This window comes from Bos indicus, chromosome 12 (genome assembly GCF_029378745.1).
Source record: "Bos indicus isolate NIAB-ARS_2022 breed Sahiwal x Tharparkar chromosome 12, NIAB-ARS_B.indTharparkar_mat_pri_1.0, whole genome shotgun sequence".
Taxonomy (NCBI): domain Eukaryota; kingdom Metazoa; phylum Chordata; class Mammalia; order Artiodactyla; family Bovidae; genus Bos; species Bos indicus.
Genome location: NC_091771.1, coordinates 31,509,264 through 31,535,690, shown reverse-complemented (window position 1 = coordinate 31,535,690; position 26,427 = coordinate 31,509,264). Strand labels below are relative to the sequence as shown.

The 26,427-nt window shown below is 42.6% G+C and overlaps 1 protein-coding gene across 1 annotated transcript in view; it reads right to left on the bottom strand.

The window, feature by feature from the left end:
- FLT1 (fms related receptor tyrosine kinase 1) overlaps positions 1–26,427 on the bottom strand; it is a 205,037-nt gene that overhangs the window by 128,859 nt on the left and 49,751 nt on the right. The window contains exons 4-10 of the mRNA XM_019971466.2: positions 13,329–13,453; positions 9,331–9,493; positions 9,088–9,224; positions 5,693–5,867; positions 4,190–4,307; positions 1,737–1,906; positions 961–1,120 (exon numbers count right to left, since the gene is read on the bottom strand). Coding sequence (XP_019827025.2) covers positions 961–1,120; positions 1,737–1,906; positions 4,190–4,307; positions 5,693–5,867; positions 9,088–9,224; positions 9,331–9,493; positions 13,329–13,453 — 1,048 coding nt within the window. The remainder of the gene's footprint in view (positions 1–960; positions 1,121–1,736; positions 1,907–4,189; positions 4,308–5,692; positions 5,868–9,087; positions 9,225–9,330; positions 9,494–13,328; positions 13,454–26,427) is intronic.

The window sequence follows — 26,427 nt, the reverse complement described above, 5'->3', positions numbered from 1 at the left end:
TTTTTATCAAGCTAATTAAAAAAAATAATAGCAACTCTCCCAAGCACTCTACAAGTGGGACAAAAAGCAATAAAGAAAACATTCTGGCCTTAAGCTAATCGTTGCGCAGTCTCACTACTATCTGACTACTGCACCCATCAATTCTATCTGTGTACCTTCAAACTCGCTCCTATGAACGATCATGTGTCAATCCTCCAGACTAAACAGTAATGGAAAACAGCAAACAGGGCTCGGTCATCAACAGGAAGCAAGGAAACACTGCACGGCTGACAGAGGGCAAATACACCCCGAGCATCTGTGTATTCAGACAGGATGCTGAATCAGCTCATAGCTCAGAGAAGACGAGTGTACCCACACCTTGTGATGTGACAGAGCTGTCAGCAAAGGGCTGTTCATGCTGAGGAGGGAGAAGAGAGTCTGAGAAAGTCAGGAAGGTTCGTGGAGAAGGTAACCCCACTGATGAGCTTGGGAAGATAAAGATGGACCTCTTAGGGGGGAGAAAGCATGTGGAAGGTCATGTCCAACGAGTGTAAGAGCACACACAGAGCCTAGGCAAGGCAATGATCACCAGTGGTGGGAAGATCTGATGTCATGCTCAATGCTTTTGGAGTGCTAAATGGGGGGACCAGTAACTGATGTAGTAATGGAGCCGAAGTCTGGGGGTGCCCGGCTGGAAAACAAGAGATGGGAGTTCCAACCCGAGTTCCAAAGAGTGGCTCAGAGGGGGACCCTCATTCTGTCCCTGTGCTCCTAGTCTAGAACTATTGGAATTATGACACGGTTAGCCATGGTAAGGAAGAAGTGTAGGTAGACTGCCTACCTTTTCCCAGGGCAGGGGAAGCCTCGCCTGCTGTGGACCGCACGTCCCAAGTGCCAACTCCCATCTGTGGCCGTGAAAGACCCTGGAGTCCAGATGTTGAAGAGCATTCGAAAGTTATTTGAGAAACAAACTGTGCCTACCTTGCATTGGAGTGATTATGGTTACAGGGGTGCCAGAACCACGTGATAGCAGGTGTGGGGACTCCATAAATGGTGCACGTCAGGATCTGTCTGCTGCCCAGTGGGTACAAGATCGGATCCGGGAATGATGATACAGCCCTTTCGTAAATCTGGGGTTTCACTGAAAGGAGAGAACAGGACAGAGGTTGAGAACTGGTCCAATGACTGGACCATACCACCAAGGACCACGTTCTCACTGGTTCTGATGTCAAGGAGACAAACACGTGGATGAAAACCAAACCTGTGTAACTGTCATCATAATGTCAATTGAAAAGCAACAGGTATGTTTTGAGAGCATGTAAAAACTTGATTCCATGGTACGTACGTTCTGATCACAATGATAAAAAAAAAATCACATTGCTATGGGAGATAAGAAGCAACCATGAAATAGTTGGGATGGGGGCATAATGGTTTTTAAAACAATTGAAAAAATTTTAATTTTCTTTGTTATACTGACTTTAAAAATCAATTTTTATTAGAGTACAGTTGCTTTACAATGTTGTGTTAGTTTTTACTGTACAGCAAAGTGAATCAGCTATATGTATATATATATCCCCCCTTTTCTGGATTTCCTGCCCATTTAGGTCAGCACAGAGCACCAAATAGGGTTCCCTATTACAGACAGCAGGTTCTCATCCATTATCTATTTTATTTACTGGCTTTTGACACAAATGGTCACTAATGTCACCTCCACCAGAACCAAAAGAACGTTTGAAAAGTCTGAACGGTGAACTCACCATTGACAATCAGAGTGACAGTGAAGTTTTTGAACACATTTGCCTGCTTTATGCCCAGCAAGACTGTGTAGTCCCCTGCATCTTCGGGAGTCACATCTTTGATAATCAATGAATAGCCACGAATCAGATAGCGGGCAGACTTCTCAGTGGCCAGTGACCCGTCTTTTAACCTGTGGTTAAGTGCATGATTAGTAAGTTATTTCATACCACCTCTTAGATAACACGTTAACATTGCCACGTACGGATGTGTGCTCCAGTTTAGACATCTAGAGCCCTGGATTCCTCAACAGCCACTTAAAACATTTAGACACTGACTTAGTAAAGCCCAGTGGGGGAATTTTAGATTGGGAAACACTGCTTTGTTGATCGGCAAAGAGGAAGAAGCAAGCTGAGGGAAGGAAGACAAGTGATGATTTAATGTACCCACATGGATGCTGCTTGCTACTGTGACTTAAGTATTAACCCAGAAGCACGGGCTGATTCCATCTGAGATGTTTTTTCAGAGTTCTCCATGAGGCTCCATCGCAATACAAGGGTCATTGTAAGTCAGATCAACTAGATCACTTCTCCAGATAAAAACAAAAATAGACTTTCCCATTGTGGCCTCATGTGGAGTTCTTATTAGTTATATAAATGGTCACACCAGTTGTCCCTTTCATAAGCTATAGTGAAATCAAGATTATCAAGGTTCTTTCCTCTGGGAAAGATTAAGGCACAAAACTCACAAACAAAAAGTATAAACTTAAAAATAATTTTTTTTAAACTTTAGAGACAGACTCAAAGCCTAGATATCACTCAATTACATACAGAACCAAGAGTCAGGCGAGAAGGCTCACCCTGGCTCTGCCACTGTATGCCGTGAACTTGACTAAGTCATTGATTTCTCAGTTTCTCCAAGTTTCTCAAAGATCTCTTAACTGTAAAACTCTGTGATTTCATTAAATGGCACAGTTCTTTCAACGGGCATTTTTCATAGGCTTCCCTGGTGGCTCAGGGGTAAAGAATCTGCCTGTCAGTGCAGGAGATGCAGGTTTGATCCCTGGGTTGGGAAGATCCCCTGGAGAAGGAAATAGCAACCCACTCCAGTATTCTTGCCTGGGGAATCCCATGGACAGAGGAAGCTGGTGGGCTACATTCCATGGGGTCACAGAGTCAGATATGACTGAGCGACTAAACAAGTAGGAATTTATTGTGTTCTGCATAAAGCTGTAATGTTAGCAATGGCATTAGTTCATAGGCAAGCAAACAAATTCTAATTCCTAGTAGGTCTCATCTCCAAAGCAGCAAAATGTGCGATTTTAAACCACGCATTTTGCTGTGATTATAAATCCCATTTTAGTATTACTTTAAATTATTTCTTATGAACAAGTCATTACTTTCAAAATTGGGTTTTTTTGTTTGTTTTAGGTCTTTGCTACTTAGCTACTGGAGAAATTAGCAGTGTTGAACAGAGGGCTATGTACTTCCTAGAGTGGAGTGTATATTTCTATTGGAATAACATACATTCATAGGAAATTTACTATTAAACTTTTTAGATATTATGAAACAAAACCTCTCTTCTACTGCAACGACAAGAAGGGACAGAGCACAAAGTCTCATTTTCTCTTTAATGCCCTATTAATGATTTAGAGGAAAACTAAAATGCTACACCCGTTTGATATCGAAAGCAAAACAAGCTCTGATTGAGATTCTATATTGTGTGGGTTGTTTTCCTAATCAGTTGTGTAGTATACTCTTTGGAATGCAATGGCTTGGGCCAAAGATCCTGGCATTTAGAAATGATTTCACAAAATGATTGCAGATTATCAACAGATTACATTGTTTTACATCAGGTGTTGGGCTTGCATTAAAAAAAAAAAAACAGTTGCTTAAAGCGTTTCTGAATATGCAAACTTCCAGCCAGAAAACCTTGTAATTAGTTCAAGTCGGGCCATGGGTGCACCCCTGCCACCAAATCAGTCTGGTCTCTATTAATGTTTATTTTTAAAACAAGACTGGAACTTTCAGCCCAGCTGTACCTAAAAGAATTATTTTCCGATTATAAGAGAATTATTATCCTCATCACAAGGGCCCACTTCTTCAGGGTTAATAGAGCATGTTACATACTCAAGATGCTTCCTAATCGTTGCTCAACATACTCCATTCAGAGGAAGTTGACATCATAGGAAGGTTTAGAGAGGCAGAAATTTAGTCGCAGGGAGTGAATGACTAAACCGCGTGAGCACTCAAAACACCCCAGCCCTTGCTCTGTCCTGTGTCATTATTTGTCCTCCCTATCAGCCCTTCCCACTCACTCCGCTCCGAGCCTAGAAATCAGCCCAGACCCTAGTCTTCCACTGTTGTCTGGGAAACGTATATTGTTTCTTTTCAGGAATTCAAGTCTCTCAAGGCTCCTGCATCTTCCTACTGACAAAGCATGTCTTAAGCTGCAAGGTACATGACTGTGATCCTACCAGACAACTTCTGGAGTGGGGAACGCCTTCACTCTCATGGAGAGCCGGTAAGACCGCTTGCCAGCTACAGCCTCAAACGCCTGCTGCTGTTGAGGCCTCATAGTGATGAATCCCTTGTCTACAAAAGAAGGGAGAAATCCATTAGAAAAGATTATATGTAAACAAAACCGAACCAAAACCCCATTCAAGGAGGGTGCAGCCAGGGAGTAAATGGAACTGAATTACTGGTGGTTCAGATGGTGAAGAATCTGCCTACTATGTGGTAGATCTGGGTTTGATCCCTGAGTTGGGAAGATCCTCTGGAGAAAGAAATGGCAACCCACTCCAGTATTCTTGCCTGGGAAATCCCATGGACAGAGGAGCCTGGTGGGCTACAGTCCACGGGGTCACAAAGAGTCAGACACGACTGAGCGACTAACACACATGCTCAAGTACTGATCAGTGAATAAAACCATTTAGAAGTACCCAAACAAGTGAAATATTTGCAAAATCAAATGGTCCCTGGGACATAAAAGCCCAGTGGCAGGGCAACAGAAACACCTTAAACATCTATATTATAACAAAAACATATAAAGAATCTTCTAAAAAAAAAAATCAACCTGGCCAATATGAGTGCCATGGGAGAAAGTTGTTCCATGTGCTCTAGAACAACTAATTTGATATAAAACATCAACTGGAGCAAGTCAAAAGAATATCAAAGGCATTGGTAGAACTGTCCTCCAGTTTCTGCTCCTTACAAGGTTATCTTTTCAATGGCAGCAATAAAATTAGGTTTTTAAGACTTCTGAAGAGGTTAAAGTATTTTCTTGACAGAATTTGCCTATTGGAATTAAACAATAATATTAGGATTTCATGGGAATAAAATCAGGGATAAAAGAATATCAATTCTAAGTAATTTATCACAGCATATCTTTCCCTAAATCAGTATAATCTCAGAAATGTCTTCCAGAAGTTTAAGGTAAAACTGTATTTTTCTGTTTTGTTCATGTAAACTGAAGTGAAAGTCGCTCAGTTGTGTCCAGCTCTTTGCAACCCCATGGACTGCAATACGTGGACTGCAGCCCGCCAGGCTCCTCTGTCCATGGGATTCTCCAGGCAAGAATACTGGAAAGGGTTGCTATTCCCTTCTCCAGGTGATCTTCCTGACCCAGGGATTGAACTTGGGTCTCCTGCATTGCAGGCAGATTCTTTACTGCCTGAGCCACCAGGGAAGCCCAATGCAACACTAAACAAATAACTTTGTATAGATTCTAATATGATCTAACTGACTTATTATCCACAATAAATTTGTAAGGGAAAGATACTTGACTCAGTGCAAAAGTATTACAGTTGAAGAACACTTAATGTGATTTGCACTTGGGCAGGGGGTGAAGGGAGACAAATTTTTTTTCATGACAGGCTAACTCCTGTCCCAAAGAAAATTTACATGATTTATAGAACTGCACCACCTCCCCCCCCACCCCCAAATCTGCAGTGACTGGAAAGCAGGGAAGGGTTGCTCACCATATATATGCACCGAGGTGTTAACAGACTTGAGCGTTTGCCCGCTTTTCACATGACAAGTGTAAAGCCCTTGGTCTTCCTTCTGCACTTTGTCAATAACAAGGATGCTGTAGAATACATTATTGTGGGGATTGCGTTGGTCAATGCGTTGCCTTATACTGGCTCTCTTATTTACCTAGAAAGAAAATGTATGAGTTATAGCATTTCTAAAATGATTCCTACAATCTGTAATTTTCTGCTAAGAGGCAAACCCACTCAGAGCAAGCTGCCCAGAACCACAGCTCTGTCTGGACATGTTTCCAACATGTGCCATAGCGCCCTGATTCAGCACTTCAGGTTCTTCAGATGGACTTTCACATGTACACTATCTTAACAGTTCCTCGCAACAAGCCAGTGAGATTGGTGGGCTAATTGCCTTTTTGTGGATGAAGAAATCAAAGCATCAAAACACTGACCAGAGTAGCCTGGGAACTTGGGTCTTCTGAGTACAAATCTGATTCTTCCCTCTAGCCCCTCTCTAAGCAGTAACCTGTTCTCAAGGCAGCAATATCAGACACAAACTCAGGCAAGGACTGTCTTCAGTATGTGGATTCATGGCAGGCTTTCTCCTGACAAATCCCCGTGTAAGTTTTTTGGGGCTTTTTTTTCTTCCTTCTAGAAATGAAAGATGATGAATCCTGGCTACACCTATTAGGGTTTAATGATCCATGTTTCATTATTTCACTATTTGAACAAGGCTTGCCAATTTCTGCTAAACCTCACGAAATGGACCTGGGGACCTGCAAAGCCCTTGGCAAGTTTTAGCCAACAATCTAGGGCTGGGGTTGATCCCATGTTTGCAGGCCTCAGGCTCAGCACTGTACCCTGGCCACAATGATCCACTCCTGGTTTTGCGAAGATGAGGTCACAGTGTCTTTTCCTTTCATTGTTCGCTCCTTTCTTTTTCTTACTTTTTTTTTCAAGCATTACATTTTATAACACATAATATGTTATTTCCTCCTCTCGTTTTGTCCCCATGAGGAGGCATGGAAAAAGACTCTGGAAGTTGGCCAGACTAGTCTCTGGGTCTTGACCTTAGCTCTCCCTCTGTGCCATGTTGGATAAATTCTACCTACCTGTTGGCACAGATGCGTTAAACAATTTTCTCCCTTCTTGACAGCAACCACAAAGAAGATGTCAGTCATTGCCATCAAAAATAAGAGAATTGGTCCCTACGTGCCAGACTGGGGGAACTTCAGCAATTCTATTTGTGTTGATATTACTTCTCCCTTCTCCCTTTAGCATCAATGGGTGGTAAAAATATGATTAAAAATGGGATGTTTTTACAGTCTCAAAAAATTTTCCTACTTTACCATGAAGAAATATGGCAAATACCACCTTAACCATGGGACCAAGATAGCATCATGTACCTCCAGATATGACACTGAGAAGGACACAACAGCACTTCTATCGCGCACCTGCCCAAAGTGCATGGCCTGAGTCTAATAATTAGAAGAAAGACCAGAAAACCCAAAAAGAACAGGTATTCTACAAAATAACTGCTGTATTTCAAGGGAGGGCTTTCCTGGTGGCTCAGATGGTAGAGAGTCTGCCTGCAGTGCAAGAAACTCAGGTTTGATCCCTGGGTCAGGAAGATCCCCTGGAGAAGGAAATGGCAACCCACTCTAATATTCTTGCCTGGAAAATCCCAAGGACAGAGGAGCCTGGTGGATTACAGTCCATGGGGTCACAAAGAGTCAGATACGACTGAGCAACTTCACTTCCAGGAAGAGAGGAAGAGAGGGAAGGGGTCTGTTAAAATCAACACAACAAGAGAGATAAAAACACTGAGGGACTAGTCCAGATTAAAAGAAGACTAAAGAGATAGGACATCCAAATGGCAGGATACGATGCTAGATCAGAAATTTTGTGCTTGTTGCTGTTCTTCTTCCCCAATTTGGTAATATCTTCATTGTTTCTGCCTTGGTATCCTAAAACTGCCTCTGGGTTTTACAACAGTCTTGTCAGCAGCCACAAGCTATCTAAGTCAAAATGAAACCCAGTTAACAACTTAGATCTTTAGTCCCACAGACCGCATTCCCCAGGCTGTTAGGCATATGTTGTGACGTGTAATGTACTAGACCACTTCCATCACAGAAAGGTCTATTGAACAGGGCCACTTTCAAAGTTATGGACATTCAACAGATGTATCACCATACTCTCACAGCAGCAACACTAAAAGGATAAAAATTTCTTCCCTCCTTCCATGTATTAAGAATATACGGCTTCTAGCAAAACCCAGAACATATTGCCACAAGTTGTAGCAATCTTATTTCAACCATTTTCTAGAAAATACCTTATGACTGATGAGTCTTTAATATGTCCCTATGGGGTCTTTGTGATACCTTTTGTTGCCAGTTTATTCTGTTTTCCTAGCAAGAAGTATGTATACTGTACAGCACAGGGAATATAGCCCAGTATTTTGTAATAACTGTCAAGAGAGCATAATCTGTAAAAAGTCTGTATCACTATGTTGCATACCTGAAGCTAAACTAACATTGTAACTCAGTTGTACTTCAATTAAATAAAACAGTGGCTGGGGACTGCGGCACTCATCCTAATTCTACATATGCCATCTAATACGTGCTATGTAATGTATACATAATTTAATCATAAGCTAGCTTTGTGACTGGGCCACCTGAATGATGTAACCAATGGTTTACCTGGGATCTGAACCATAAACCATACAGACAGGTAAGAAATGGCGCTGGACTCACTGTCGGACGATTCTCAACAGTTTATCAGGGATTCCCCCTGTATACATATTTAAAACAAAGATTGTTTGCGAGGATGTTTAATTTGAACAAGGGAACCCAACTCAGGCTTCATTCTTTCCATTTTTCTGAAAGACAGAATCACTCCTTTGTCCCTTAACAAACAGAATATTCGGTGGCTGGGTTGTACTATCTTTCCCAAACATGCTCCAATCAGGTGCCTGCCTGTCTGCCGGTCTCTTCAATTAATGCACCGACAACAACTTTTTGCTGTTGTTGTTACAAAAGATAGCCCCTGCCTGGCACGTTGTGATAACTTTCTTTCTCATCTCTAAATCCTAGAGACTCGTTTCCAAGGATAAAACAATCCCCTTTTCCACCCAGAATCATGCAATAGAAATACCAGCTATACACTTCCAAACAAAACCTCCAGACATCAAAAGACGGTATCTCTGCAGATCATACTCACAACACGTCAGGGAGGAGAAGCACCCGAACCAAACCCAAAGCTCCTTTATTGACTCTGCCAGCGGCATCAGAATATTCTGCTTTTTCTCCCTTACTTCAAAAACTCAGTTTAGCATCTCACTTGCAAAAACTAAATACTGTCCTATAGAAGAAATAGAAAAGGAGGTCACTCACTCCTCCAGGGTAACTCCAGGTCATCTCAACTCTTGTGTTCAATGGGGTGGTAGCCGTGCAGTTGAGGGTGAGAGTATGGCCTCTCAGTTGTCTGACTGGGCCTGGTGTGCTTATCCAGACGTCTGTGATTGTGTTGGCTGTAAGCATAAGGAGTCACGTTAAAAAAAAAAAATCAACGTTTCATTAAGTAGATTAACCCTTGAGCGCCCCGGCGTACGTTCACGCTTCCGGAACATCACTTACTTTGCCGAATTATGAGATAGTTTGACTTGTACAAATGTCCGTTGACTGTTGTCTCGCAGGTCAAAAGCCCCACTTCTCTGTAGGATGCTTTATGTATTATAAAACCCCTCCTACTGTCCCAGATTATTCTTTTTCCATTGGGGATCAGAGTACCAGATGGAAACTGGAAAAGGAAGAAATGTGTGTTCACAAAATCATATTAGTGCTATGGTGAGAGCTTCACTCATAGTTTGTAATTGTTGAAATACAAATTTTATCTCAAATGAGAATAGTGCAGGTAGAAACTCCAGGTTGTCATAATTGGTTCTTTAGTTTTCTTTGCATGTAACACATGATACATTAACCATGATAAATTATTGTCAACAACATAATTTGTTATTAGTCTTAGCAGCAAGCTGCACCCACCTAGGGCATACCTAGTTGTTGTTTGTCAGAATTCTAGCAGGACCCTGTGTCTCTTCAAGCTTCTGGGAGTCTCTGTAACAAACTGGCCCGATGCTCAATAGGAAAATGAATTAGGAATTTTTTTCCACTAGGGCTGCCTGGTTATCTTCTTGGTCTCATCACCGGGAGCTCTTAACAAGCCAAACCTTGTCATCTCATTTTGCGTGATTCGTTAAGGAGTTGGCTATCTTAAAAGGACTGTGCATCATTGGTGGTCCGCCAGGATTCACAGCATTAACTTGGCACTCACTGGGGTTATTATCACTCTGGGGAAACTGATGGTACTGACTCTGCACCAGGGAGGGCAACTCTCAGATGCTGCAGCTCCTGAGAGCAAAGAGATCTGAAAAAGGATGTGAGGCCAAAGACAGTCAGGAATGATGTGCTTGCGAATTCCTAGAAGTACTGCTAAACAGCGAGTCCAAACGGAAGAAAAGAACCCACCATTTGATTCTCCCCTAATGCCTTTTCCTGCACACCAGAGAGTTAATCTAAAGCCTCTACTTTGAGTAAAGGGTCACTGTTTCACAGAGCTGCTGCTGCTGCTAAGTCGCTTCGGTCATGTCTGACTCTGTGCGACCCCATAGACGGCAGCCCAACAGGCTTCCGCATCCCTGGGATTCTCCAGGCAAGAATACTGGAGTGGGTTGCCATTTCCTTCTCCAATGCATGAAAGTAAAAAGTGAAAGTGAAGTAGCTCAGTCGTGTTCTACTCCTAGAGACCCCACGGACTGCAGCCTACCAGGCTCCTCCGTCCATGGGGTTTTCAGGCAAGAGTACTGGAGTGGGGTGCCATTGCCTTCCTTCTCCAGCTCCACAGAGCAGCAGAGCCAAATTCCCTATGCCAGATTGTCAGCCAATTTCAGAGGCAATGGTCTGATGACTACTATTATTTATCCCCAGTTGGAAAAGGTGGGGGGGGGGATCAAATCACCTTCTCACAACAGATTATAAAGATTCATAGCATTAACTGCCATAAAGAAGCTCAAGTCTTCTCTGTCTTCTTTTTAAAAGTACACACCACCTTCCACCGCTCTATCCGTCGATCCACAAGTATACTGCTTGTGGAAGGAGCGAATCGGACTGGGATGTGTGACCTGATGGCAGAGATTTCTGTTTCAAAAGCACTAGCTGCCTCTCCCAGTGAGTGTATGTCCACCCTGGTGCACGTCCCCAGAGCCTTACGTGGGTTTGAGATGAACTGCATCCTGTTTATGAAGAACTGAAAGCAATTAAAGGATGCATTTCATGCTTTAGTACATTAGGAGGCTACTTGTAAACTTGGGAATGCTCTGCATTCCCTGGCAGGGGGGTTGGGAGGGTGGGGAGGAGAAAGAACCTTCTTTTCTAACTTGGTGCAAACTATTAAAAGGAAAGTCTCAGAAAAATTTATAACCGGGATTGAAATCTGTCAATGCTTGAAAACATGAGAAATGCTTTAAAAACACAAGAAAACAAGTATGTGCTGAATCTAAGGGAAAGGTTGGCTGATGGACTTTCTCTGCGCCACCAAAAAACACATTGAGTTTTCCTCTGAGTGTGTCTCTTACTCTCGTCTATCCACGACTGCCAGTAGTTGTAGTCCACTGACAAAGCCACGTTATGTCTAGCTGACAAGAGCTAAAACAGCAAAAGGCTACAAAGCTCATCCGCTGTGGCAATCGCTGTATGTGTCCTAAAGAGGCAGGAAGATGGGCAGCCTTGCAAGAGAGTAGGCCCCAGGGAGCTGTCACCAGCTGACCAGGGTTCTACTGAAGTAGGCAGGGCAAAAAGGAGAGGGAAGGGGCAGCAAGTTAGGAAAAGAGGGATGGGAAGAGAAGAGGAAGGGAAAGACCTCATGATAAGGTCATGTCAGCATATATATGTAATAGGTTAGAACATTTTCGATACATATATATGATATACCAAAATCCTTGTTAGAATTTTATGCTTCTCTCACTTGCTTTTCTTTTGTATCATAGAGCTGGGTGGGAAAACAGAGAAAATAAGCTTTCCTTCCCAAAATGCTTGCAGGTGAGAATTTGGGAAAATTCCTCAGACAGACAAGCAACCTGCATTAGGGCCAGAAGGCAAGGGGCTTACATGAAACAAGAAGTTTCATATCCCCATGGTTTGCTCCATATTCATCACAGAGCAATTATTGTCTTGGACTAAGTGGAGTAATGCCAGGCTCTTGAAAACATCACTTGATAATACATTGATTACTGGGCATTAAACTGTTAGGTATGTATCATGGATAGTAAGCTGTGAATGGGCTTGCCTATGCCAAGCGAGGTCCTAAGTGTCTTCCAAGCACGTCGCGTAGCCTTCCTGTCAGGTGAAGGGGTACTCCTGTAACTCTCCCATCTCTCCAGTGAGGACACTGTTGTGGAGGGAGGTCTCATAACTTGCCCATCTCTCTGGCAGGTAAGTGGACAGTGAGGGGAGGAAGAACCCAGGCTGTATGATCCCAGCCTCTGCTCTGAACCACTCTGGTCCTCCTCCTATGCAAACAAAACCATCAGCAAAGGATGGAGGAATACGGGAGCAGAAGACGGAACGTGGGCTAAAATGTTCCGTGTGGCCCCCAAAGCCCCTCACTCCCTGGAAACCTCAGTTTTTTCTTCTACCGACTGAGTTTGACTCCTCTGGGGTTTCTACCTCGTCTACCACGATTTTATATTTCCTGGCAATGGTACCCAGTGTGATATTGAAGATGTAACTCCACAATGTAGGGGACTGAATGCAAGGTATGAAGACAGGGAGATACCTCATCACATTTCAGGATTCAGGGTCAATCGGTGATACTGAAAATCACTCTGGATTCTTCCAATTTGACTACCGTCACCACCTGAGTCCCAACTTCTATGTGATGGGCAGTGCCAGGAGATGCTTTAGACAGTGTTCATTTCTCCTAAGCTCTAAGCACCCAGGATTTACTGCAGTTTTCCATTTGGGGAGTTTTTATCTAATTCTCAGACTTAGCACTACCCCTAAAGTAACCAGCTGAAATACCTGGCTTGGCACATTTTAGGGATTTTGTCTTTATTAGATTTTACTTGAAATCATTTTCCTTCTCTTCATGCACAATTTACAACATAATATGAAGAAAACCCTCACTTATAGTTTTTTATTTCCCCTATGAGGTTAAGTTTAGATGCTCGGCAAAAGATAAGCCTTTTGTTATCAGGGAATTCCCAACTCAGACCAAAGCAACAGTTCTCAGATGCCTAGAGAGTCAGGTATCCTGCCTGGCAGTTCTGCCTTCAGCCAAAATCTGGATAATTAATTTGTATACCCCATAGAATTGGTTTTTCTGACATTTACAGACGTTTGAATTTATGGCAATGCATAAAAATTTTCATGATTTTGGTTCTTCTGTGATTCACATAGATTTATGCCCAGAACATTATCCTCTTATTCCATTTAAATACACACATGGGTATAACATCTAGCACTCAGACTTCTGAGTAAAAAGCTGTTATAGAAAAGTATGTAAGCAAACTATTCCAGAGACAGAAAATAACAATACATTCTGCTCACTTGCGGTGAAGAGCAGGTGAGAGAAGTTTTACCTTTTTTAAAGTAACACTGATGCTGGGAGACGAGACCCGGCAGGGGATGACCACCTTCTTCCCTTCGGTCATATTTATAACCTTAGGGATTTCACTGCGCATGTCTACGAAAGGTCTACCTGTATCTGAATGAGAAGAAAATGAAAACACACACACATAAATGACTGTACGATGAACACCCAGACACTGAAGCTGGCGCGGCAACGTGGGGCCACCATACACCTTCCCATTCATGTGACCCCCATACATCCGTATTCTTCTCTCTCACCCGGCCTTCCATGTTTCTGCCCAGATACAGAAAGCTTCTCTAAGGAAACCAAATTCCTTATTCAGGTCTCGGCCTTCAATCAGCAGACCCCGAGGCCCAGTCCCTACTTTGCAAATTGTGACCTGGGGGATGGGATGAGGAGTGTTTAGATCATTCAGAGAAAAAGCCATAAAAGTGCAGAGTGAGAGTAAGGTGAATATTCTGCATAAACACCTTCCCACAGCTTTGCAAAGGGCCTCAGGAAGCGCCCTCCTGAGCCTTTGTCAGAAGTCCGAGGAGGTGGGTGCACAGGTCCACAGTCTTAGGAGCACCAACGAGAGCGGAGAGTGGGGACCAAGGTGTCAGGCTGGAGAGAGGATTTCCATTTGAATGACAGAAACACTCCTCCACCGCTTTCTGCAGCTTAAAGGCCGACAAGTAAAACGAGACGGTCTGAACTACTTCAGGGAGGGGGTAGGGTGAAGGCAGGAGAAGCATGGTGAACACGGCATTTATTTCACAAGCACGTGTGTCCAGTTCTTTAGCCCGCACTGCACGACTACGAACAGTAAAGCACACGCGAGTGTACGCGAAGAGACCTGGAAAGGGCTTTACCTAATCACCAAGAGATCACCTTTAAAAGCATGGCACTGTCAGCTACAAATCGGCCTTGCCTTTTACCTCTATGAGGATTAAATCAGGTGCCTCTGCAGGGCTGACCCTCAACACCCTCTGGAGGGAGTTCAGGGTGGACAGCAGGAATGAGGCGCTCTGGGGAAAATGGGCAGTCAGTCTTCAGCTAGTTAGATAGTCTCAGGAGATGATTATATGAGCCCAATTCTTGCATCTCCTCATATCTAAAAAAGCACTAAAATCCCTCCTGGTGACATCTGCTCCTCAAGACAAGCAGAAATCTTCTGCAAAAAAATAATACATGCTTGATTGCACATACTTACCCTTCATCAAAATCACATATATGTTGACCTTCCCCACCCCTCTCCTGCCTCTTTGGAGCAGTTTCTCAGAGATATCTGAGATGCTGTCTTCTAAGCTATAGTCCTTATTTCGCCCCCAATAAAACTTAACTCACAACTCTCACATTATGATTTTTTTTTCCCCAGTCGACAGCATTTTGTCCACCTCAGAGGTCAGAAGGACTCAAACCACTTGCTGGGCTTCCCTGCAGTTCCTGTAGGGACAGGACTGAACATTCTTTCAGAAACACTCTCGTAGTCCACCTCGCCTTTGGAATCCCCTGACAGTGATCTCTTCAGGAAACACTGCTCTTAACTTCTCCCCTTGGACCCAACCCTCCCTGCCCAGATGGAAAGAAGCCCTGTGCAGACTCTCCCCTGGGCCCTCACCTGCTTGCCGTTCAGAATAATCCTGGATGCCAAACAGAGAATAAAGGGAGAAAAAACATGGGCATGATGGGGGCCATGGCTGCCCGGACTGATTGGGGGCTGCAGACATTGTTATGAACTGTGTCTCCCCCTGCCCCTCTCCCACACAAATGATATGTTCTAACCCCAGCACTGCAGAATGTGACCTCACTAGGGTCAAATAGAGTCACTGCCAATAGAGTTACTTCAGTCAAGTAGGGTGGGGCCCTAGTCCAGTAGGCCTGGCGTCCATATAAGACGATGGCCATGTGAGGAGAGACATCCAGGGAGAACGCATATGGAGACAAAGCAGAGATGGAGCAATGCAGTTGGAGGTCAGGGCCACCGAGGGTCGCCGGCCCCCCTCAGAATGTAAGGAGAGGCAAACAGGGGCTCCCTACAGGCTTCAGTGGGGCACGGCCCTGCTGCCACCTCGAGTGTCTAGAATGTGAAATGATAAAGTTCTGTAGTTTTTAACATACACACATACACACAACCACTCCACCACCACGAAAAAAGGGACCTTGCTGTAGCCTGCTGAAGGTGGCGGTGTGTGACATACACCAGAGGAGGCCCTAGAGGGACCCAATTAATACAGCCCATCTTGGATGATCAGAAACCCTTGAACGATTCCTCCTGGTCTCCTGGGAAGCCTTCCTGGGCCAGCCCTTCCTGCTTCCCATCCCAGCCCACCTCAGGGGCTTTGCCAGCAGCCCCAGAACTCTCCTGTTATAGCACCTAACGCACAACTTCCCTGGGTACACGTGGGATGATGACTTCTTAGGAGAGGAGACAGACGGTATTCATCTCTGCCTCATATGAAATGAATGAATGAGCCAGTGAATGAACTACTCTCCAACCCTGTCATTTTACAGATGAGAAGAGAGAGGCGTGAACAGGTGCAGAGAGTTGTCTAGCTGTGAACAGAAACCCCAGAGGCCAGTTTCTTCTCCTGAGCTCCAGTCCAAGGATCCTTCCCTGCCCCACCTCCCCTCATCAGAGCCCGCTCCCTCGTCATAGGAAGCCCTGTTGTTGGCAATTGTTTTTCAGAGACAGGCTGATTGTCACAGTTCTCTGGGGCAAGTGTGTGCGATGTCACACGGTCTAGTGTTGGAGGAATTCCCAGACGAGGATGCTCACTGAGGGGCAGGGAAGGGTGGGGGTGCCTATGGGACAGCCTCAGGACAAGGCTCAGAGCTGGGGGAGTGAGGGGGACAACAGATTGTGGTTAAGACCGTACATGTTAGGAGAATTTAGGGCTGAGCAGTGACCCACTCCAGCATTCTTGGGCTTCCCTTGTGACTCAGCTGGTAAAGAATCTGCCTGCAATGCAGGAGACCTGGGTTTGATACCTGGGTTGGGAAGATCCACTGGAGAAGGGAACAGCTACCCAATCCAGTATTCCGGCCTGGAGAATTACATGGACTGGACAGTCCATGGGGTCTCAAAGAGTCGGACACGACTGAGTGACTTTCACTTCACTTAAGTGGTTAGGACTCATACTTTCATTGCTGCTGAGGGCGTAAGTTCAAATCCTGGTCCAGGAAAGATGAGCAGCATGACCACAAAAAAAAAAAGCATGCACTTCACAGCCAGGGTTCAAATCCTAGCTCTGCCCCTTACTAGCAGTGAAAGAAAGTGAAGAAAGTGAAGATGCTCAGTCGTGCCTGACTCTTTGCAACCCCATGGATAGTAGCCTACACCCAGCTCCTCTGTCCGTGGGATTTTCAAGGCAAGAGTACTGGAGTGGGTTGCCATTTCCTTCTCCAGGGAATCTCCCCAACCCAGGGATCAAACCCAGGTCTCTCACATTGTAGACAGATGCTTTACCATCTGAGCCATGTAGCCAAAGCATTTCGCCAATTCCATCCCTCATCTGTAATACTTATCTCAAGGGTGACATGAATTCACACATATAAAATGTTTAGAATGGTACCTGGTAGATGTGTACGTGTTAGCTATTAATTTTCTCATTATGAGAAATTTGAACTTGAGAAAGGGGGGTTAGGCTATATGAAAATCATAAATTATACTCAAGATCTAAACTACAGAAAGTACAAATTTATATTCATATAATGGCATAAAAAAAGACAAAACAAATACACTAAAATGTTAGCCATGATTCCCTTTGAGTATTATGAGTTGTTATTATTTTCTTTGTGACCCCATGGACTGTAGCCTGCCAGGCTCCTCTGTCCATGGGGTTTCCCAAGCAAGAATACTGGAATGGGTTGCCATTTCCACCTCCAGGGGATCTTCCCAACCCAGGGATCGAATCCGAGTCTCCTGTGTTTCCTGCATTGCAGGCAGATTCTTTACCATTGAGTCACCAGAAAAGCCCTTCTGTTTTTGTGAGATTTTCTAGAATAAGCATGTATGATTTTACAATAACATTTTAAATCATTGCATGTAAGTCTCAATGTCTAAACCATTTTTACTTGAGGAAAACTATAAATTTCATGTGATTTACATCAGTTTTGTCCAGTATACTAGGAGACATTAACTATCACATTAATAGTTGTATGTCTATTAGGAAGGCTCAGTGAGTGTAGTAGCATCTGTAGAGAGGAAGAGTTAATTATACGGAGACAAAGATTCACTTATCAGCACAAAATTCCTCCCCTGAATAAAACTGCTGAGCTGGACATCCAGGCAGGACTACTGGGATTCGATCAATTCCTTTCCTTCCTCCTGTGAGTCTATATTTTTATCTCCTTTGTGAGTCCCAAGGTAAACACAAACACCAGGAAATGGTTTAATTCATGTAACTAAATTGTAAATCCTTCACATTTAATTTACTGTCTCCTTAAGCAACCATTTTCAACAAAGGACACTGGCATAAAATGTTCCTGAGGAAACAGTAAACCTTGGTGTAGTCATTTTTAGTCTAAGGAATGCCAGTCCCAAAAGAAAACAAAAGCAGCTAATGCGACATGCCTTTGAACTTCATCTCGCCCTTGTTCATTCTGGATCCTTCGAACACTTGAATTTCATAAGTCAATGCCAATTTTAGCACTGGGCCCACTGTTCAAAAAATATCAGAATTTCAGTGATTGGTGTCCGTCCCAGCATAAATCAAAACACACCATTTGTAGCACAGTTAATAGTGGCATTATAAATCCACTATGTTTACAAATGAACTTATGCCTACAGATACACACTCTATTCTCCAGGCTTATTAATAGTATATTTCCTCTGCAATTTGCTTCAAGGAAGGGCTAAGAATGAACTTGCCTGACATATTATAATACAAACATTTTTTGTTTTGTATGACCACAGATACAGAAGAGGTCACGGTTCCATTAATATCACCAGTAAAACCACTTACTATTCCCATAGGACGCATTTGTCTTCGTCACAAAATTAAAAACGACTTCTAAACCCAGCCAGCGCCGTGAAGTGATTTCCTGAGACCAAAGTGGCTGGCTGTTGAAAGAGTGAGGAAGAGCTGCTCCGGAGACCGCCGGTGTACCCGTGGTGCAGACACTCTGTCACCAGGGACTCAGGCCACACCCAGAGGCAGGGAGGTCACACCACCTCCCCTCTCTGGACTCTTAGAACTCAAAGCAGCGACAGGAAGCTGGCACAGAATGAGGTTTTCTCATCCAGCAGGAGTAGCTGGGCTGTCATCCTTCAGGACAGCGGGCAGACTTGGGCGCAGGGGAAGATCGAACAGGGACCCTTGCTCAGAGTGGTATTATATCTACTTTTTCAATGTGTTTTTTCCTTTTGAAATCTGTAATCACTCTGGCATATCAGGGCACACAGACATAGAGGTCCCAGCATGGCAGGCTTCATGCCACTCTATTTCCCAAGGGCATCACCTAGGAACTCTTCTATGGAGTGTGGAGCAAGTGAATGGCCCAAGGATTTTAGGGGGTTTTTCAGACTGAAGAAGAGTTCAATAGTAAACATCTTATTTCCGAGTACTTGTTCATCCCCGTGATTTTCATAAACTTTTTCTTGATTTCCTTTTCCTTTAATTTCATTTACCTTAACTCTTAAGTCCTGGTCATGAGGATTCCTAATTATTTTTAAGGAGGATGTGATTTTAATTTACTGAGGATGAAGTGAAGAGGATAAGAAGGTAATTAACCAACACCATGAAAAGGATCCTATCTAGAAATGAGAGTTTTCACATTGCACTTTTGACTTTAGTTGCCCACCAAAGCTTTTGAGAATTCAAAACAGAGCTTTGGAGCAACCACAAGAAAGCTGAAATAGCTATAGTAATATTAGATAAATAGCTATTGTTGTTCGGTTGCTAAATATTAGATAAAATAGACTAAAACAAAAAACATTACTAGAGATACAGAGGGTGTTTTGTAATAATGATAGTGTTTAGCAGGAAGATATAATAATTATAAATATGTAGGCAACTAGCAACAGAGCACCAAAATACAGGAAGGAAAAACTGACAGGACTGAAGAATAGAAAATTCAACAATAATAGACGAAGATTTCAATACCTTACTTTCAATAATGGACATAACGAGAGAGATGGCTAAAAAGGAAATAAAGAACTTGAACAACGCAGATAGCCAACAGGACTTAACAGACATAAACAGAACCCATCGCAGCAGAATACACACTCTTCTCAAATGCACACAGAACATTCCCCAGGATAAACTATACACTAGGCCATAAAACAAACTTCAATTAAATTAAAAGGATAGAAATAAGACAAAGTATGTTCTTTGACCACAGTGGAATGAAATTAGAAACCAGTAAGTGAAGGAAACTTGTTGTTCAGTCACTAAGTCATGTCCAAAAAACCAGTAGAAAAAAAATTCATGAATCCAAAAGCTAGTTCTTTGAAAAAATAAACACAACGGACAAACCTTTTGACAGACAAGCCAAGAAAAGAGGAGGAAAGACAAATTAATACGACCAGAAGAGAAACAGTAGATATTACTATTGACACTACTAAAATAAAAAGAATTGTAAAGGAATAATATAACTGTATGCCAATAAATTAGATAACAGATGAAATAAACAGTTCCTAGAAAGACATAAACTACTGAAAGTAACTCAAAAGAAACAGACAAACTGAATACACCTATAAGAAAAGAGATTGAATCAGTCACCAAAATACTGCCCACAAAGAGAAACTCAGGCCCAGAAGACAAGGGAATTCTATCAGATATCTAGAGAATGAACACCAATTCTTCACAAATTTTTCTAAAAGAACAAAAGGCAAAACTTCCCAATTCATTCTATGAAGCCAGTGCTACCCGGATACCAAAACCAAAGACATCACAAAGGGAAAACAGGTCAATACTTTTTATGAATGTGGATGCAAAAAGAGCTCAATTTCCAGCAAACCCAATACCTATAAAAGAAGTATGCACCTGCCAGAGTGGGTGTTCCAGGAATGCAAGATCGCTTTAACATCCAACAACCAGTCAATGTCATTAATATACAATATAAATGGAATAAGAAACAAAAATCTCATGATCCTTTCATTAGGTACAGGAAAAGCATTTGACAAAATCCAAATCCTTATGGAAGACGGCATGGAGATTCCTTAAAAAGCTAGGAATAAAACCACCATATGACCCAGCAATCCCACTCTTAGGCATATAGCCTGAGGAAACCATAAGTGAAAAAGACACATGTACCCCAGTGTTCATTGCAGCACTGTTTACAATATCTACAACATGGAAGCAACCTAGATGTCCATTGATAGATGAATGGATAAAGAAGCTATGGTACATATACACAATGGACTATTACTCAGCCATAAAAGGGAACACATTTGAGTCCGTTCTAAAGAGGTGGATGAACCTAGAGCCATTATACAGAGTAAAGTAAGTCAAAAAGAGAAAGATAAATATCGTATACTAATGCATATATATATGGAATCTAGAAAGATAGTACCAAATAATTTATTTTATTTGCAGGGCAGCAATGGAGAAACAGACATAGAGAACAGACTTATGGACATGGGGAGAAGGAAGGAGATGGTGCGATATGTGGAAAGAGTAACATGGAAACTTACATCACCATATGGAAAATAGATGGCCAATGGGAATTTGCTATATGTCTCAGGGAACTCAAACAGGGTCTTTGTACCAACCTAGAGGGGTGGGATGGGGAGGGAGATGGGAGGGAGGTTCAAGAGGGAGAGGACATATGCATAGCTATGGCTGATTCATGTTGAGGCTTGACAGGAAAAAAAATTCTGTAAAGCAATTACCTTTTAATTAAAAAAAATAAATTTAAAAAATCCAAACCCCTTTCACAACAAAACACACACACACACACACACTCAAAAAACTAGGAACAGAAGGGCATTTCCTCAATCTGATATACAAAAAAAACATAACAGCTAACAACACTGTTAATAGTAAAATGCTGGATGCTTTCCCCCTAAGATTAGGAACAAGACAAGGTTGTCCAGTCTTACCACTTCTGTTCAGCACTGTACTAGGGCTTCAATGGTTATTATGAATAATGTTACAATAAACATTCCAGCTAGAGCAATTCAGCAAGAAAAAGAAATAAAAGGCATCCAGATTTCAAAGGAAGAAGTTTTCTCTGTTTTCAAATAACATGATCTTGTATATAGAAAATCCTAAGGAGTCCACTAAAAAAAAAAAAAAACAAAAACTATTAATTGGAACTAGTAAATGAGTTCAGCAAGATTTCAGGATTCAAGATCAATATGCAAAAGTATTATATACTTCTATGTACTTTCAATGAACAATCTGAAAATGAAATAAAAGTTTTATTTATAACAGCATCAAAACAGAATAAAACACTCAGGAATATATTTAACAAAAGAAGTGTGAAGCTTATATTTTGCAAACCGCAAAAATACTGTGGAAAGAAATGAAGTAAATAAATGGTAATACTACCTATGTTCATGAATTGGAAGACAATATTGTTAAGATGGCAGTGCTCCTCAAATTGATCTATGGATTCATTGCAATCCCTATCAGAATGCTGGATAACTTCTTAGTAGAAACTGACAGGCTGATGCTAAAATTTACAATTGAATGGGACCCAGAAGAGCCAAAACAACCTTGAGAAAGAGGACTCACACTTTTCAATTTCAAAAGTTACTACTAAAACTGTAAACAACCATGATTAAGACAGTGTAGTACTGGCATAAGGACAGACAAGCAGATCGGTGAAGTAGAACTAAGAGTTCATAAATAGGCCCTTGAGTCCATGGTCTGTTGGTTTTCAACCGGGCTGCCAAGACCATTCAATGGGGAAAGATCAGTCTTTTCAACAAATGCTGGAACTCCTCTACACACAAAAGAATAGAGGACCTTTACATCAAACCATACATAAATATGAACTCAAAATGTATCAAAGGCCTAAATTTAAGAGCAAAAACTATACAACTTTTAGAAGAAATCAGAGAGGTAAATCTGCATGATCTCAGATTTGACACTGGATTCTTATACATGATATCAGCAACAAAAGAAAAAAGTAGATCAACTGGACTTCCTCAAAAGTGAAAACTTTTGTGCTTCAAAGAATACTATCAAGCAAGTGAAAAAAGAATGCACAGAATGAGAGAAAATATCTGCAAAGTATTTATCTGATAAAGGATTTGTATCTAGAATACAGAAATATTTATATATCTAGAATACGTTAAAATCTAGATATACAGAAGCTGCCTGCGATGCAGGAGACACAGGAGACTCAAGTTTGATCCCTGAGTGTGGAAGATCCCCTATGGAAGGAAATGACACCCATTCTAGTATTCTTGCCTGAAGAATCACATGGACAAAGGAGCCTGGGTGGCTATAGTCCAATGAGTAGCAAAGAGTCAGACAGGACTAAGCAATTAAGCACAGCACATCTTAATATTGATACCTCTAAATTTTATGTCTAGAACATAAAAATATTTTTATAATACATATTTAGAATATGTAACTACATAAAATATATTAATATATAATCTAATTAAAAAATTGAAGAACTCTTACAACTTGGTAACAAATAATCCAATTTAAAAATGGAAAAGAGATCTAAAAAGACATTTCTTCAAAGAAGAGGTACAAATAATCAATAAGCACATGCAAAGATGCTCAGCATCATGAGCCATCAGAGAAATGCACACCAAATCCACAATGAGATACTGCCTCAAATCCACTGGGACGGTGATGAAAAGACAGGGTAGCAAGGACTGGCAAGAACTTGGAGAAACTGGAACTCTCATATGCTGCTCATGGGAACATAAGATAGCCACTTTGGGACATAGTCTGGCAGTTCTTCAAATGGTTAAACATGCAGTTATGCTTACATATGACCTAGTACTTCCTCCCTTAGGTATGTACCCTAGAGGATGAAAACTTGTTCCGCAAAAGAACTAGCATATGACTGTTCACTGCAGCATTATGTCCATCTACTGGCAAATGGATGGCTAAAACGTGGGAGACCCATACAATACAATGGAATATTATTTGGCAATAAAAAGAAATGAAGTGCTTATACTTAGTACAACATGAATGAACCCTGACATATTATGCTGAGTGCAAGAAGACAGCACATACTTATATATTTAATAATAAAATGCCACATATTTTATTATTCTGTTTATATGAAATACTCAGAATAAGCAAATCTACAGGGACTGAAAGTAGATTAGTGTTTGCTTAGGGCGGGGAGGTATAGAAGGGTAAAGGGTGACAGCTAAAAGGTACAGAGGTTCTTTCTGAGATAATGAAGGGTTCTGAAATTGTCTGTAGTGATGGTTGCATATGTCTGCCTATGTGCGAAAGACCATTTTTGTTGTTCAGTCGCTCCATCATGTCTGGCTCTTTGCAATCCCCATGGACTGCAGCATGCCAGGCTTCGCTGTCCTTCATTATCTCCCAGAGCTTGCTCAAACTCATGTCCATGGAGTCACTGATGCCATCCAACCATCTCATCCTGTGTTGCCCCTTTCTCCTCCTGCTCTCAATCTTTCTCAGCATCAGCATCTTTTCCATTAAATTATACAATTTAAATGGGTGAATTATACAGTATATGAATATCTCAAAACACTTATTTTGAAAGAGAACAGAACTCTGGGGTCTATCTCAGGAATGGTGACCCCCTGTTTCCTAAGCTGGAATTGTAACCGGAGATCATTCAGTGCCGACTACCTTATCTTATAGAGTCCCTCCAACCTTTCTCTCCCACTCCTCTTTGCATTTGAGGAAGCCACTCACAAAAAATTTTCTCCCATGACAAAACCATCCTGATTGTAAATACCTAGTTTAGTTCCCACTTAGCAGTCCCAGGTCTGTGGGGAACATAGTGAGACATCTCTGTCTTCCTTCAGCCGGGAGGTTCCTTGACCGATGTATCTATCCAAGTCTACACAGTATTTCTTAGTGAGTCATGCTGGTTATCCAAGTGAACAAGTAAAACCTCAGCTGTAATTCGCTACCCACCCAGATTCAGAAGTGAGATAATCCCCTCTATGGCTGACCTAGGAATATCAGTGCCAGGCTCTGCCATTACATGAGACCGTACACAAATGTTTCTATTACAGCAAGGTAAGCAGAGAGAGGGCACCGTATTTCAGACTCAAGATGCTATCCTAAAATTAAACATGAATATATTATTTGTGTGATACAAAATCAAAAAAGCTCTTTCCTGACTGCCTACCTTCCTTCAAAAGAGAAGCACACAGTTTTGCCTTATCTCATTTGGAAGTCCCATTTGTTCACTTATAACGGCAAGTTGGACATTCAGTTCAGTTCAGTCACTCAGTCGTGTCCGACTCTCTGCGACCCCATGAATTAGGAGAAGACAAAAGACCAAGACTTAGGAGAGAGGAGGACAGGAAGAGTGGTTCAGCCCCTCGCCTTCTTCCTGCATCTTCTGTGAATTTGCTCCTTGAAATGAGCATATCTAGCAGCCAGGCAATTGGGGTAATCAATCATTTCAACCCAGTGTCCAGCAGAGGCTGGGCACATGGTGCATGGCCAACTGATGTTTATTGAGAAGATACCAGATGAAGCAAGAAACAAGGTGAAATCAGGACGCATTATGGTCCTGTGCACACAGCAGCTCCATGGACTCCAGTTCTAGCTGTATGGACCTCACACATACCTCTCCCCCCGGCTCAGAAACTTTCCTTTTGATTAGAGGAAAAAGTAGATACTAAATTCTGCCTTGAAGGAGAATAATTTCTCTTTAATTTACAGCTAAGACCTAAGTAAGTTAGCTGAAGATCTAAGTAAGAGTGGAGTGCCAGGGGGATGGTACACCTGACTAGACCAGAAAGGCAGACAAGGGCGCAGTTTCTCGGGCTGCCTAGGACCTTGCTCACTGGGTGTTCACACAAGATGCTTAGTTGATTTCTATGTTCACAAAGTCAGATCTTCATCTTGATCAGTTAAAACATCTCAAAAGAAAAGAAAGAAAAAGAGAAAAGCTAAGAAGGAAGTGGGGGGAGAAGGACGGACGGACATATAGAGGGATGACAGATGGATGATGAAAGGAAAGATAGAAGGAAAGAAAGGAATGAAACAGGAATAAAGGAGAAAGGGAAGAAGGAAGCAAGCAGCTCTGATGGGCAACAACCATTCCTTCTTCTACTGCCAAGATTTGGGGCCGTGTCCCAAATTCTACTATTCCCAGCTCTGCCTCTGAATCGGAAGATTATAAAACTGTTAGGCGACTTGTGTGATACCCTAACACAGCCTCTCACGTTACAGAAGCAGAAGCTGAGTCCCAGAGATGAGGAAAGACCTTCCCACAGGCACAGGAATGGCACAAATGGTTGAGCCAGACCTGAATCCAGGCGTCCTGGTCCTAGACCATCCTCTCTGCATCAACCAAAATCTAGCCCAGACTCTCAGAATGACTTAGGGGTGACAATTACACCTTCAAATACCCCACAGATGGGACGGAAGGAAGGAAGGGTGGAGGGAAGGAAAGACGGCCCAGGGACATGGGGTCTTCTGGCAGGAGATCAGAAATATGAAAGGACAGACTGATAAGAAATTCCTACTGTGAACATCAAGCTCGAGTCAATGGACCCCCTGCTTAGCTCTCTCTGCTATAAGATGCTGGGGACGTTTTGGGGTCTCTGTCATTACCACCTCAGGGCCAAGAGCTGTCCAACCAGATAAAGCTCTATCTTATGGAGCCTAAAGATCAAAGTCCTTCCAGGGGACAGTCATCCTCCAGTGCAAGGGATGTTTGGTCCCTGGGACATGGGTTCTCCCTGAGGGCAGCTACCCTCTCAGGAGAACGTCCCCTCCAGGGTCTTGTACTGTTGGCATTGGAGGCCAGGGTCCTGCTTAGGTCGGGCACAGCTGCCCTGTGACTCTCTGAGGCTTAGTTCCCTCTAGAATATATGACAGGCATTTTCCTGTCCCCAAACCTATGACGTGTTATGCATGCATGTGAAATGTTCACGCAGGGAGTAGCACCCTGACACCTCCTAGGGGGTTGCTGGGTGAGGAGGAGGGAACTGGATGCAAGGCCACAGGGGTGGTGGCAGTTGAGAGCAT